The sequence below is a fragment of the Apodemus sylvaticus genome, chromosome 4, assembly GCF_947179515.1.
Source record: "Apodemus sylvaticus chromosome 4, mApoSyl1.1, whole genome shotgun sequence".
Classification (NCBI taxonomy): domain Eukaryota; kingdom Metazoa; phylum Chordata; class Mammalia; order Rodentia; family Muridae; genus Apodemus; species Apodemus sylvaticus.
In genome coordinates, this window is record NC_067475.1 from 58,120,055 (window position 1) to 58,135,592 (window position 15,538).

Below are 15,538 nucleotides of genomic sequence, written 5' to 3' on the forward strand. Positions count from 1 at the left end.
GTGCTTAGCAGAATTTAGTTAACCTGGTTTAGTGTATCTTTTAAAATTAAAAATAAAACAAAACAAAACTTTTAGTCAACCTTGAAAGTATTAATCTTAAAATGTTTTAGACTGAGGACTGGGGAGGTGACTCGACCCCTAGCACCCATGTGATGAGTTAAGCTGGTACATTACACCTACTGGGGAATCAGAAGGATCCCAAGAGTTCAGGTTCAGAGAGGGCCTGTCCCAGAACAATTGGTTGAAGTGGTAGCAGACACCCAGCATTAACCTGTGACATATGCATGTGCTCCTACACACTAAACATACAAGGGTGTTCGGCCTGGCTTATAAGTGTCTTGTTTGACAGTACCCCATCTCCCATGTCCATCACTCAGCTGTGCACTTTGTGATGATTTCCTATGTTGCTAAACAGGATACAGGCATTCACTAGGCTTTGATAGCTCATGGATCCAGAGCACATGTTGTCCCCAAAGGCAGAGTACAGGGTATTTTTGGATATGATACTGTTCTCCCTTCTGTTACTTAGAGGCATTCTCAGTACTAGACATTTAGAAGGAAAAGTTACAGTCAGAGACACTTTGACAAAGATCATCCCTTCCGGATGAATGCTAAATCATTTAAATATGAGAAGTAAGTTTTACTTCAGAGTAGTAATTTGATTTTATGTAAAAAGTACATTTGAAATTTTCATTTTAAAAGTATTTTTCTTTCTAGAAAACAGCCCAGTTTAATAATTTAATTATGCAATATATACCTTGATCACCTACTGTACTGTGAACTCCTGCATTTATAGGTGATACTTTTTAACATATGACAACAAGAAATAAAAGAAATACAGTTTCTTTCTGTTCTACTAGAGTTCAGATCTAAACTTTGACATGCAGCTGTGCCCCCAGCCCTTCTTTTTTAGTTCTTTTTTGTTTTTTAAGTTATTAAATCCATCTCAGTGTTATTTGAGGTTGCCAGCTTGTCTGAATGTTTAGTGATGCGCACTGGTAAAGTCCATCATCCAGGAGGCCAAAGTAGGAGCTGGAATTTGAAGCCAGCCAGGGATATGTTGCAAGTCCTTCCAGGCAAACAAACCAACAGTGACAAAACCAGTCTCTCCAACTCACTTGCTTCATAACATGAAAATTCATAGTTGGAAAAACATGCTTGTTTAAAGTTGTTTCCTAAAAATGTCTTTAGTTGTCTTTCAGGGATAAAAACATGCTGAACAACACATTTCTCCCTAAATTAGAATTTATATTACTTGATTAAAAAAGCTATCATTTTAGGACTGTGGATAGGATAAGGTACAACATTCAGCCATACAGCATATCTTTACCAGCTCCTCTAACTCAAATCTAGAATTAGTTATTAAAAACAATGCCTTAAGATTAGGTTGTTTTAAGATTAAAAGTTCTGTTTTCCTCTCTGAGACAGGGTCTCACCATAGGACAGACATACTGCCAGAGGGCAGTCTCAGGTATTAACTCTCACCTTGTCCCTTGCTTGAAGCAAGATCTCATTGTCTCTGAGCAGGCTACATACACCAGGTCAGGTGGAGTCTCCTGTCTCTGCTCTCTGTCCTACTGTAGAAGTACGGGGGCTATTTAGATGGTACACTCCTGTATCCAGCTTTGTATGAATTGTGGGCACTGAAACGCACAGTGCCCACTAAGCCATTCCCTCAGCCCTAGAATGAATCTTATAAAAATAGTATGCTGAGATCTAAGGACAACAGTTAGCATTAACAACTAAGATAAAAAGCATTTCAAGGAAAACAAATAGTTGTGTTTCTGTACAATCCCTTGGTAAAGGCAAATGTGGCAGATTATAGGAACTGAAGAGAGACCCAGGGTGCCTGGCAACGAGTAAGAGTGCAGAGCAAGATAGAGTACAAAGGGCTCAGTTACAAGCTTTGAAGACTTGTTCTTGGGTTTGATCGTACCAGAGAACAAAAAGAAGCCATTTGATTCCCTAAGGAGGATGGTAACTGTTATAGTTCTTTCTTTTGCTGTGTGATAAACCAGTGACCAAAAGCAACATGGGAGGAAAGGGTTTGTTTGGTTTTACACTTTCAGGTCACAGTTCATCACTGAGGGAAATCACAGAAGGAGTTCAAGGTGGGAACCTGGAGGCAGGGCACCTTGCTACTCATTGTAGCATTGCCTTCAACCAGAGAACTCACAGCCAGGGATTTACCACAGAGAAATGCTGCTGGATTGCTCACAGGCTTATACTTAGCTAACTTTGTTAAAATCGCAGGACTGCTTGTCCAGGGACGGTGCTACTCACAGTGAGTCGAGCATCCAGTAATAAAACAGTACAGCACAGGCATGGCCACAGGCCAGACAACATAGGTTATTTCTCAATGGAGGCTTCCCTCTGAAGTGCCTCTAGGCTGTGTCAGGTTGACAGTCCTAAAACTGACCACACACACACACACACACACATCCTGAAAAGATCATTCTGTCTACAGTGTAGAGCTAATGTGCTGTGGAGATTAAGCAACAATGACCTAGTTATGAGGCAGTTTCAGAAGTCCTAGAAGAACAATAATGGCTGTTTAAGACTACGTCTTAGAAGAAAAAAATAGATAGGTTCTCTAGCTTGAGGTTAACAGGTTCTTGATCCAGGTAATTCTAACATTGCTGTCTTTTCCCCTTACTCTACCTTTAAAAAAGGGAGTGACACAGCAGAAGAGGAAGCAGGAAGAATGTAAGAGCCAGTTCTTCTGGACGTGACTTGGCCATTGTATCCATTACCTCACTGCAGTGTCATCACTTGGACAAGACCGTATAAGAGTAGGCTCATCATCACTTTGCAGTGCAGAAGTGCTCTTGGACCACCTCTCGCTGAGGGTCTGTGCATAGTTAATAGGTACTGAAGGAAGGGCTGTCATTTTCCTCAGTAGGAATGGGTAGTTGCTCATGTTTTGGTAAATAACCACTGTTAGTGTAAGCAACCTTAATTAAACTCTGGCAACCCCCCAGTAACGGCATTAACATAGGAAGAAGAGAATTGGGAAGAAGGGTTTCAGCAGGAGAGGGTGATAGATGAAAATGCCCCAAACTCGGTGACGTTATGTGTGAATTGTCAAAAGATGTTTAAAAAGTGACACAAAATGCAAAAGCACTGCTTTGTGATGAAATTATCTATCACAGTAGGATGGTATCTTCATAACATCAACTGTGCATAGTTTCATCTTCAGAATATTACAAAGAATTTCTTCATTAAATGTAGATTCTTGACTGTTTGCTTGGGAAGACATATATGTTGGCCATAGAGAATTTGTAAGCAAAGATATATTTTTACCTTTCTGTAATCCTAAGAAGCACTCTTTATACATCTGTGGCACATTCTTTTTTTAAAAAGGAATGTAATTCTTCTTTTTCTCTGTATATTCCTCACCAAGAAAATTTACCATTATCATTTAAGGTTTGAGAAGTATCATAGGATCTTGCTACAACATTTAGTAACAAAGCAAGCGTGCATACTTTTAATTGGCTATGACCTAGAAATGCTTAAAGATAATTAGGGTTCTGAGGGGAAAACTTAGGGGACTCATGGTCAAATGATATGCTATGTTCCTTTACCCTCCCAGATGAAAATAACTTTAAAAGGCAGAATATACAGTATTTTTCATGTATCTAAAAGCTGGAACTGTTTTAAGTTTTATTACTGTTTGTTTGTTTGTTTGTTTGTTTGTTTGTTTTATGGTGCTGTGGATTGATCCTGGATCTAGACACATGCTACATAAGCATTCCACCATTGAGCTAAAGCCCCAGCCCCAGCCCCAGCTCTAGAGTGGGTGTTTTAGAGGACATGCTCTATACAGGATTAGGAAGTAAAAGTTAGAACAACTACTACACCTATTTTTGTCATGAGGTCATTTACTGAACTCTTAGGGTTGGTTACATTGTCTTGGAGACATACAAGTAGGACACTAACTCAGTCTATTAGAAAATAGCCCATCATGTGTATGTGTCTGTTTGGCCCCCAACCCTAGACAACAACAAGGAAAATGAACTGAGTTGAAGGTGGTGATGGAGGTTGGGAGGGAAGCAGTTACTCCCTGACATTTTATAGTTAGAGTCTAATCTCTGTGAGATTTGTATTTCTAAGGCAGTTTATAGCTAGTTCTAAGATACAAATGAAATATGGTTTACAGTAATTCCAGCCAGAGATAGCCCCTTGACAGAAGCAAATGAATGTCATAGTTAAAAAAAAAAAATTCCTCAGTTAAAAAAGAAAAAACTTACTGAAAACAAGGACCAACTACAATAGATGGCTGAATTGGATCCCCACTGACTTTTATACCTTATCATCATTATATAGATAACAGCATGTTTAGGAAATTTTAAATGAAAATATCAGAATTATGAGGCATAGTATTATAGAACTTCCTATGAATCTCCCAATATTCAAATCCTTGATACATATTAATTCAGTCAGTTCTCACAACTGTGAAACAGCGACTACTTACAGGTAAATAACTAAAGCACAAAATGAGGACTTAACATGGTCAAGGTTAGTAGATGAGCCAGTGTGAATCTTGTGTTCATGTTTTAACTGTTTCACTGTGCTACTTAAGAAGAAAATGAGATGATGAAGTACTACCATTAGCGTTGAAGGGAAAACAATTTAGAAACTAAATATTTTGTTTATAGATATATACATTTGTTATATATAAATATATTTGTATAAATAAAAATAAGTTTAAATCGACAAGTTATTTTAGAAAACTAGTGATCAAGAAGATGATTTGGAAAATAGGTTAACTGAAAGAGACAAGGATAGAAATATGTAAGAAAAGATATGAAAATAATGGCAGTAAAATGCTATTTTCCCAATGCTTTTCCCTCTAGTAATGGGTGGATGTGCTGACTGAATGCTTTGCTGCCTAGCTAACGCTTCCACGCCATTGCCTTCCAGCAAGTAAATTCTGCCCTTGTGATAAGCGCTGAGCAATTTGGGATGCAAGTGGGAAATTGTGCAACTTCTAGGTCATGAATAAGGAGAAAAAGTATGGCCTTTCTTTTCTTGTCTTCCATCCCATGGAATGTTACATGGTTGGTGAGCTATTGGGGGGCGGGGAGTGTATGTGTATAAATGACAGGGTAAGATATAAAAGTTTGGCTCGCATATTTCTAAACTGCTAAAGAAGCCCTGGACTATATGAGCAGGGGTGGGTAGACTCAAATAGTCCTAAGATGATATATGTTCTCAGTAGAGCAGCTTGGTCTACATCCTTATACAGGAAGAGGGTTAGCAGTTATCTGATCAGAAGTCCAGATATGAGGAAAAGTCACATAGAGATAGTATTTAAGGAGATTAAGAATTCATATTTCCAAAACATTAAAAGTTAGGTCCTAAGTAAGCTAAATAGAAATCTAAGACTAAGCACTCAGTTAAAAACCACAGCCAAAACAGCCAGAGGGGGGAAACTTTGAAAAGATCTGCCATTACAACAGCTGAGTTACTGAAAGGAAAATAGAAACCAAGACAATAGACAGTATACTCAAAGTAGCATCCATTAAAGCTAAAATATCTTTCAAAAGTAGTGGTAATGGAGAACAACATAACTTTTAAAACAAAAACTATGACTGTTTATCACTAACTGGATATCATAAAGATTACAGAAAATGTTTAGAGATAAATAATCATTGATGCTTCATGAAGAGTGCATATTAGAGAAGGGGCCAAACATGGTGGCATATGCCTATAACCACAGCATTTGGGTACTGGAGCAGAAGAATTGCTATGAGTAGTAAGTCAACCTACACTACAGAACACAATCTAGTCTCAAAAACCAAAACCAAACATGAACACTAACTATAGCAGATCATGGCAGCTGAGGAAGGGGGAGACAACCAAAATTAACTATTGCAATATCATTTTTAGGGGGTTAGTGAATAAATTCGATGGTAAGTTATTTTATTGTCACAATAATATACTAAGCTTTCAAGACCACTTAGGAAACTCAACAGAAATTTTACTGTTACCTTTTGAAATCTTTAACTTGAATATTTAGAAAATTCTAAGGATTTAATCGATGAGTTAACTATCATTCAAGTGGTGTTTGTCTGTTTGGCAGTATTCACATTGGCTGGCCTGGAACTGGCTGTGGTAGACCAAGTGGCTTCTTGTAATCCATCTTCCTCTGCCTTCTAATTGCTGGGAGAAATGATGTATGCCGCTACACCCAACCTCTTATTAAAGTTTTTGACAAAGATTTATTTAGATGATATAGATGGATACATTTCTTTAAAACAGTATAATTTGTGTTTCTAATTGATACGTATATAAGGAAAAGGCAGAGAAAAGTTTTGAACTCAAGGATCATTGGGTTCTATACCTGCACCAAAAAGTGTTGACAATGGGAGTGAGTTATAATTTAGTGCTTTCCCATAAAAACCAGCAAAATTCCAACAGTAGCAACAAAACAAAAACCCAGACACAGTCACTATCCTTATAGTTTAGACTCTACCCTCAACTAAACAGCTTGCAGAAGATGTAGATGTCCTTCCTGCACCAGCTTTCTTAGGAGGACTGAGGAACAGAGCTCCAGATTCCACAGTCCAGAGTTTGAAGCACCACTGTGCCCAGGCACATTGGAGGGGGGATTCTTAACCTGTAGCACTTTGAAGATAGGCACTTTTATCATAATATCTAAAACCAAAAATGAAGAAGCAGCCTCTAATATTCAAGTAACTTAACTGTAGATTAAGGTAATAGTGACCACTTTTTTGGTAATGCTAGTAACTTCCAGTAGTGTTAAGCAACCATGGGATAGTTTTGAGGTGGTTTGGTTTTTGTTTGTACAGTGTCAGGTATTGAGCCCAATGTTTAATGAATAGTATGCAAATTACCTTGCCATGAAACTAGATCCTAAGCACAAAGTGTATATAAAAAGAGTCAGAGAGACAGAAGCTTTCACAGAAGAAACCATGGCAGTAACAGAAACATGATTTAAAAAGAAGACTGCTTACTGCAGAGGAATACATATAGATACTAAAAAGAAAAAGAGAAAAAAATTCCTTTTCAAATGCTTGAAGTCTAGAAATGGAAGAGAAATTCTTTTGTTGTATTTATAGTAGTGGACAGAACTGAAGCCAGCTAGTGGCCACTACAAAGCTCAGAGCAATGGAAAGAACTAATAACTCAGCTGCCCAGAAGTGGAATTTTATGTGCAGTATTGTTTGAAGGCGGTCCCATTACCCTGTGTAGTTCTGGTGGCTTGTGATTAAAGAAGTTCTTATATTTTAATATTTAAGCAGGAAAATGCAAAAAAAACCAAAACAAACAAACAAACAAAAACCAAAAAACCAAAAAATCCCAACCCAAAACAGCTCTTTGTTTACCACACCTAAGTTACGTATATTATATTCTAGGTTTTTGTATTTGTCAGCACTGACCGGAGTCAGGATTCTTTTCATTGTGTGACATCTTTTGCACTGTTCCTAATATCTTTGTTTACCACTCTCTTATTGTTTGTAAGTGAGCGTCAGTGAAATCACCATTCTGGACCACTCTGTGGGTAGAAAGAACGGTTCAATGGGGGAACAAACTGCCTCTCTGCCTCTGAGAATGGTGGTTTGCGGGAAAGCAAGTGGATTTTATATGGTAGTTAGGGTGGGGGAATCTGTGACTGAGGATGGCTGTTTAGGTGCTTTTGTCTGAAGTAGTTGATCATTGTGAGCAGATAAAGGAGGTCATGGTTTTCCTGGTAAATGGAAACTGCCTTACAGAGATTCCCGAGAAATGCTTACTTTAAGCTTCTGTTTACCCAGTATAACAATCCTGTTTACCACCTGTCAGAATCTTTCTGTTTAGGACATTGCCATTTTGGGGGCCAGATTTGGACCTAACATTGTTGATTTTTCAGTTTCTGAGTCTTGTTGAATGATCTCTCTCTCTCTCTCTCTCTCTCTCTCTCTCTCTCTCTCTCTCTCTCCCTGTGTGTGTGTGTGTGTTAATTTATGGGGTAGATGTGGCTGAGTGTAGGGTGCAAGTGTGCTTATATACGTTAACGTTAGAAGTTGATGTCAGGTGTCTGTGTTTATTGTTTTCCACCTTACATAGAGGGGACTTGGAATTCACTGTTTTGTAGAACTGGTTGGCTAAGCAGCCCGTAGAGTTTGCCTCTTATCCTCACCACAGCCTGTCCCCACCCCACTAGTCCTGGAGTTACAGGCATGCATCATTAGACCACACCACCGTATTTGGCTTTTTACATGTGTGCCCTGGGAATCTAAGCTCAGGTCCTCTTGCTTATGCAGCACCCACTTTATACTGACCCATCCTTGGCACCTTTCAAAAGTATATTCATCTAGTTTGCTAACATTATATTTTCCATAGTTGTTTAAACTTGAAATTTTTCCATGTATAGAAATACTCATCATTATCTTTTTCCCAAGCAAATGAAAACATTTATATAACAAAGCCAGTCCTCAGGCAGTCAGTAATTCTTTGTTAATGATCAAAGCCTTCATGATTTAGTCCCACTTCTCAGATATTATACTCTTAAGATACACCTTAGGTTTCTCACACATGAGATTGGCAGACACTTAAATCACAGTACTCTCCTAGGGTGTGTTCCTATCTCTGAGCTTTCTTCTACACTCTCGTCTCAGTTAGACTCAGTAACTTAACCCTTATTTTAAACCATGCTTCTTTCTTCATCCCATCTACCATCATTTTATATAGATAATCATGTTTTTTATAAATCTCTACTAGATCTTTTTTATAAACAGTGTAACCCTGAAAAGTCTTTAAACATTTATTTGGCAGCTTCTCACAGGGTCTGTCAACTGTTTCTTTAGGTTTTGTTATTCTCTTAAATATTTTTGTCTCTCAAATAGTTTTCTCAGATCTGTGGTCATCTTTTCTCATCTAAATGAAATTACCCCTCTACCTGTTATGAGCTTGCTTAATGTTAGCTTCTCTGACTCATCTGTAAAACTAAGATAATTACTTGTCTATAACCCCTGTTCCAGGGATCCATTACCCTCTCTGGTTTCCTTGGATACTGCATGCATATAGTGCACAGACACACATGCAGGCAAAACACCCTTACACATAAAATAAAATTAAATTTTAAAAAAAAATGAGGATAATTGGGATAAGGCTAGGGATACTAAGAATGTTGTGTGGATTAAAAATACTAACACATATAAAGTGTTTAACACAGGGTATTGCACATTGTAGGCAGATCGCAATCAGTTGCAGTTAATTATTTTTTCTTTTATGTTCTGCTCTAACATTTCTATCCTTTTCTTGTTCAGTCCTCCAGATTTATTAGTATTTCTTCTAATAAACTGGAATAGAGTTTTGTTTTTGTTTTTTAGGATATATAGTCTGATGAAATACAGTTGGCATGCTATACCCTTAGGTTTTGTACTCAGGGTTTCAATCAGCCATGAATAAAAAAGGTATTTCTGTATTGACCATGTGCATTTTTTCTTATTATATCATACCTTAAATAACATGTAATGGTAATCTGTATAATAGTTACATTTTCTTAAAGCTGATCATAACATTAATATTTTATCAGGTGTAATCTAGGAATGATTTAAAGTATATAGGAGGATATAAATAGTTTATGTGCAGATATTATAGTGTGTAAGAGACTTGAGCATCTGGATTTTGGTATGTGGTGAGCATGAGAAGAGTTCTGAGACCCACTTCTTCACTTACACTATGGCTTTGTATATACACTCCTTCCCCAGGTGTACTAGTCTGGAGAGTATTAGAAGCTACAGGGGAGGAGGGCTTCAAGATGAATGCTTTCAGTAAGGTAATAATGACACAGTTTCATATTGGAAACCTGCAGTCTTCATTATGTTATAGTATTAAGATGGTTGATGTTTTAGAAGGTTTAAATCTTGTCAGGGTTTCTGTTTCTATTTCCTCCTCCCTGAAACACGTTGTGGCCACTTGGCAGAGTTTTGTTCTGTCTGTTTTACCGTGTGGGAAGCCAATAGAGAGCTGCATATCAAGTGTTCAACCAGTAAGCTCCAGCCGCTGCTTTAAAATAGTGGCCCAGGTATGGTGGTGCACACCTTTAATCACAGCACTTGGGAGACTGAGGCAGGTGGATCTCTGAGTTTGAGAACAGTCTACATAATGAGTTTCAGGACAGCCAGGGCTACATAATGGAGAAAGCCTGTCTCAAAAATAAGTAAATAAATGATAGTGTTGCTATCAGGAAATATTTAAGCATGTGGTGGAATATGGTGGCATACATTTTTAATCTCAGCAGTTCTCAGAGGCAGAGGCAGGCAGATCTCTGTGTTGAAGGCTAGCCTTGTCTGCATAGCTTGGTCCATGTCTGCCAGGGCTGCATAGTGAGACTGCCAATAAGTGAATAAGTTTATGGATAAAGGCAGTTGCTAGGAGCAACTTTGGGGTTCCTACTGTTACAGTTTAGCTCAAATGTCTAAAATTTCTCATCCTGGTCAAATACTTGGTTTCCTTTAGGGAATTGTATATTTTAGTTTCAATTTGCAGGGGAAACTTTTGTCTATAGTATTTATTTTTATTTTTTTGGATTTGGTTTTTTTTTCTCCCGGAGATAGGGTTTCTCTGTATAGCCCTGGCTGTCCTGAGACTCACTCTGTAGACCAGGCTGGCCTCGAACTCAGAAATCCACCTGCCTCTGCTTCCCAGAGTGCTGGGATTATAGGCGTGCGCCACCACCACCCGGCTTAGTTTATGTATTTTTAAAACACAAAAAACTAATTTAGGATTTATTTGCTTTTTAGAGACAAATTATGTTACTTTGTAAAACTACTTTTGTGGAAGGAAGAGTGAAGGAAAAAGTTTAGAACTTGAATCATAACATTAATACATTAAGGTTGACTTAAAACTTAACTAGAGTGCTGTGTCTGTACAGCATTTGTCAGCCATCTCAGCCAAAGTCAGGTGCTTTCTGCTGCTTGTTGGGAGCACAGGACACGAGATTGAGATCATAAAGACAATTTGCTTGAAAAATACCGTGTTTCCTTACTTGGCAGTGATGTGTTAGAAGTAACTTCCTTTAGAAGGAAGATATAACTCCAGTTACTCTTACTGATAATTTATGTGTATGTGCTTGTTATACAAGCTATTTTATTGTTTTTATAGATATGCTTCTATGTATGCGTATTCATAACCCATGTTATGTACATAGGGTATGTGAAAAATGACTCTGAAAGTTAGATATATTAACCATTTTGTTAAGGAACAGAGGCTAAATATTCTGTTGTTGGAGAATTCATTCCCCCAAGTAAATTGATCATCTCTGAATTCTTTCCCTAATTCCTGCTCCCCTAGAAAATTTGGAGGCATTTGGGGAATATAAACAAGCTCACAGTTTGCTGTAATGTGGCTACTTCATGAGAGATGCATTCTTGAATTAGAGTACTGGTGAGCTCACATAATGATTACAGTCCCCTGAGAGGTCTGGATAAGGACAAGGCAGTGTGTGCAGAAAGCAGTATGCCCTTGTATGTAACCATCAGCATACCTGTTTTCAGGTAAATGAGAGAACCACCTAATACACACGTAGGATACTTATACAAGTTTGTCAAACAAAAACTCACCAGATTTCACCTGTTTCTTGTGTCTCTATGATAACGTGTAGTTATTTCCAAGTCCTCTTCTTAGCTTTCCCCACTTTTCACTGAATGTTCCTCAATTTCATATACTGCTGTGGTTTTAATTGCTGCCATTTTTCTAGGCCCTTTCAAACCTGAGTTTTAAAAATAGCTATCAAATTCTATTACGTGCTTTTCCCACAGGAATCTCAAATTTCCCCAAGCAATGAGCCTGTTTCAGTTGCAGGAGCCACTTTTTTGCAAGCTAGATTCCTAGAAGTTGTGTTTGCCTTTCTTCTTCTCTCTCATCAGTTAGAGTCCTGAACCTTCAGAAGAGCACAGGCCCCTTCTCAGTCTAATGCTGCTGTAGAGGTCTCCATCAGGTCCCACTGCACTGCCGATGTGGCTTCCTACTCCTTTACTGCTGATCTGTCCTTGCGTCAGTCCGTGTTACATAAATATACATGCAGCCATGCTAACATGAAGAAAAGTCACCATATCATGGCTGGAGGGAGGGTGCTCAGAGGTTAGAAGCACTGGCTGCTCTTGCAGATGACTCGGGTTTGAGTCATGCACCTTCATGGTGGCTTACAAACATCTGTAATTCCAGGAGATCGTGTGCTCACTTCTGGCCTCTGTGGGCAACAGGCACACATTACACAGACATGCAATGCTAGCAGAACACCCATGAGTTTAAAACAAACAGGCAAGCTGTTTTCTATCTGGGTAACTAGGTAAAATGTAAACTGTAATAGGCCAGGTGCTCAGCTTCACATTCCATAGCTTGTTTCTTTGTGTGGCAGGATTTCACTGTGTAACCCTGGCTGACATAAAGTTCACTGTGTAGAGCAGGTTGGCCTCAAACTCACAGAAATATGCCATTTGAGTGCTGGGGTTAAAGGTGTGAACTACCTCACCAGCCATAGTTTTGGTTTTTTTGTTGTTGTTTTGGTTTGGTTTGGTTTTAGCTCTACATTGAAAAACATGAAGAATATCACTAAGGGATTTCTTAGATTTTTCTACCAACGTGTAAAATTTTTGAGGTGTCTAGTGGATGCCTGCTGTTTGACCAGGAGGCATCAAATTCTATCACCATGTAAACACTGAGACTGTAGCAACATTTTCTTTTCTGTCATATTATGTTCTTTGCTTTGTCTCATGTAGTTCAATATCCTTGCTTGGTAGTCCTTTTGATACATTTCTAAGAAGTATAGAAGTATATTTTCAAGTGAATTGCTCGATAGTGCTTGGAATTTAATCATGCTGAGAAAAACCAGTGTTTGTATAGAGCACCTATACAGACACTATGGCTAGTCATCAAGTGTGAGCTTGGCTTACTATCGGTCCCAGACTCAAGTGATCCCCTGAGGATTCCTGAAATTGTCAGAGCCTAGCCCCCTTCCTCTGCTGTATTCCCAACGCTGCCTGAATGCTTTCTCCCTGTAGCACGGCCTGAAAAGTATCTTCAGATAGAAAGCCAAGGACTTGTGAATACTTTCTGCTGGTCTTAACTACAGGTTTCCATCCTCACTGTTGATTTTCTCTTGTCTAGAATAGTTATCTCATCACCCCCACCTCCACTCCCACCCCCGCATTCTAGCATTCTCTATAGGGTGGAAAGTCTTACCTTTGTTATTCCATATTGACCATTGGAAATTACTTTCTGGCTTTTACTTTGTAAGATAAGCTTATAATCCATTTATTTTTTTGCAGCTCTTTGGATCTTAGGTAGTGCTTACTAATCCCTGCTGCTACATGTTAACAGTGTCTTTTCATATACTATTTATAGCCTAAGAATTTTCAAGCTGACATTTTATTTTACACTGTTCAGCTATAAAATAACAATGAATAGAATATCACAGAAGTACTATATGTTTTGAGCAAGTAAAGTAGCATGTCAATTATATTAAAGCTCACGTGTCTCTCCAAATTATAGCTTTGCAAATAAAATGCCCTGTTTTCTGGTCATTCTTCAAAGTAACATGTACAGGCTTATCAGCTGATACCTAGTTAGAGATCATCATCAGTAAATTAAAGAGTCTGGAACTGGTCCTGTAAAGCTGTTATTGAAAACTAAGACTTTTGCCCATAGCCCCTGTTTTAGCTAGATAATGTCAATGGAAAAAATTAAAAACCAAACCCTGTATTTGATGCTACATTCTTAATTTGTTTTGTAAGTTTTTATTTTTATTTTTTTGTTTTTTCAGATTGCCAATATTTAAACAGCACATCATGCGTGAGTACAAGCTAGTAGTCCTTGGTTCAGGAGGCGTGGGGAAGTCTGCTCTGGTAAGTTAGCCACCCAGCTATAACTAATCAGTATTAACTAGTACATAGGATGTGGACGTTAGCTTGTTTTCATGCTTCTAGTCGCTAAGGAAAAATGAGGCATTGCTCTTTTTAAACCTGCTGTTTGTAGTCAAAGATGTATAGCTTTAGACTGGAGAGCCCCTTACACTTTTGTATACCAGCTACTTATTGGCCACCAATATTTGTGATTCAAAGTGGAATGTAATTTTTATTGTAAGGAAAGTGTATATTCCATTGGGGAAAAGTGTTATAGATTGTCTCAGAGTAGATTCTCCTTAACTGACTCCAAACTTGCATGGAATGAGAGTTACTTTTTTCATGTATGAGGCACCATGCCAGTCTCTGGGGTCACAACAGCAGATAAAAATCTCTCATGGAGCACACAATATGGCAGAAAAGTAGATGTAATAAAACACAGTTAAAGAGCTACTTGATGCTCTGAAAGAAAAATTCAGACTTTTAAGGGAGAGACTGGTAAGTGGCCTTGGCTTTGAGCACTGCAAGGAAGGCCAGACTAGCTAGGCAAGGGGAGAGGCGGGGAGGCGGGAGCTTGCGGGACTTAAGCTTGACTGTGTAGGTTTCTTGGGGTGCTGGAAGCAGGTGAGTTAGCTGTATGTTTCATTGAACAAATGGGCCTTAACCTCTGTCATTTAGAAGAGTGGGAGAAAGTCAGGAGCTAGTTAAGTCCACTAGATTGCTTAGGTGCTTGACTAGGGCCATGCTAGTGAAGAAGAGAGGCAGGCTTGAAGATTAAGGAGGAGGTAGACCTGAAACTGACTGCTGCACTGGGGAGCGGGGTGTGCGAGTGAGGGAATGGAAATGCAAAGCCTGATACTTATACTCAAGTGGCTCAAGTAAAATACGTTAAATACACAAATGAATCTGTAAGAGATTAAAAGGGGCTTGTGATATGATATTAATTGCCATGTATATGTTGATCATATTTAATTTCATGAGTTCTATTACTGTTAGCCTGTTAGGAATATAAATTAACACCTCTCTTGAAATGAGTTTTCAAATGCATGTAATTTGGAGAAGGGGAGAAAAGGGCCTCAGTGTTAGCTCAGGCTGGCTTTGAAATTAATAATCCTCCTGCCTCAGTTCCCCAAGTGCTAGAATTACAAATGTATACCACAGCACTTGGCTTTACATATAACTTCAGTCCAGCAATTTCTCTCTGGACTTTTTCAAAATATATCTTTATTTATGTATGTGGGTGTTTTGTATGTCTGACCTGTGGTGTCTAAGATGGAGTGTGTATAGGGAAGAAAGGTACTAGTTAGGCTGCCATTTATGCTTGGTTTTTCAAAAAGCTGTAGGTATCAGGGCTGGAGAGATGACTGGACACTTAAGAGAAAACACCGTTCTTGAGTGGAACTTAAGTTCAGTTACCAGAACCCCAATTGACTAGCTTACGACACTTTTAATCCAGTCCTGCTGGAGCCTGTGCTCTCTTCTGGTCGCTGTGGCTCACATACATGAACATAAATGCATCTAAATAAGATTGAAATGACTTTTTAGAAAGTTAGAAATGCTGAGAAGAGGGACCTATGAAATACATGGACTGTTGTTGTAAATAGATTGGGTAGATGGAAACAAGGAATAGGATAAAAAAATAAATTAAATTCCATAGGCGCAAACAAAATTGTCCAGGGAGAGAA

At 38.5% G+C, this 15,538-nt stretch overlaps 1 protein-coding gene across 5 annotated transcripts in view; it reads left to right on the forward strand.

The window, feature by feature from the left end:
- Rap1a (RAP1A, member of RAS oncogene family) overlaps positions 1-15,538 on the forward strand; it is a 74,768-nt gene that overhangs the window by 41,159 nt on the left and 18,071 nt on the right. For 2 of the 5 annotated variants that reach the window (XM_052179555.1, XM_052179552.1), the window contains exon 2: positions 13,775-13,803. Coding sequence is in view for 4 of the 5 variants with exons in the window: in XM_052179552.1 (XP_052035512.1) it covers positions 13,775-13,803 (29 nt within the window). In the remaining variant the exon portion in view is untranslated. Of the gene's footprint in view, positions 1-2,844; positions 2,869-13,774; positions 13,857-15,538 lie in introns of those variants that run through there. The other 3 variants (XM_052179553.1, XM_052179551.1, XM_052179554.1) reach the window with 2 other exon arrangements.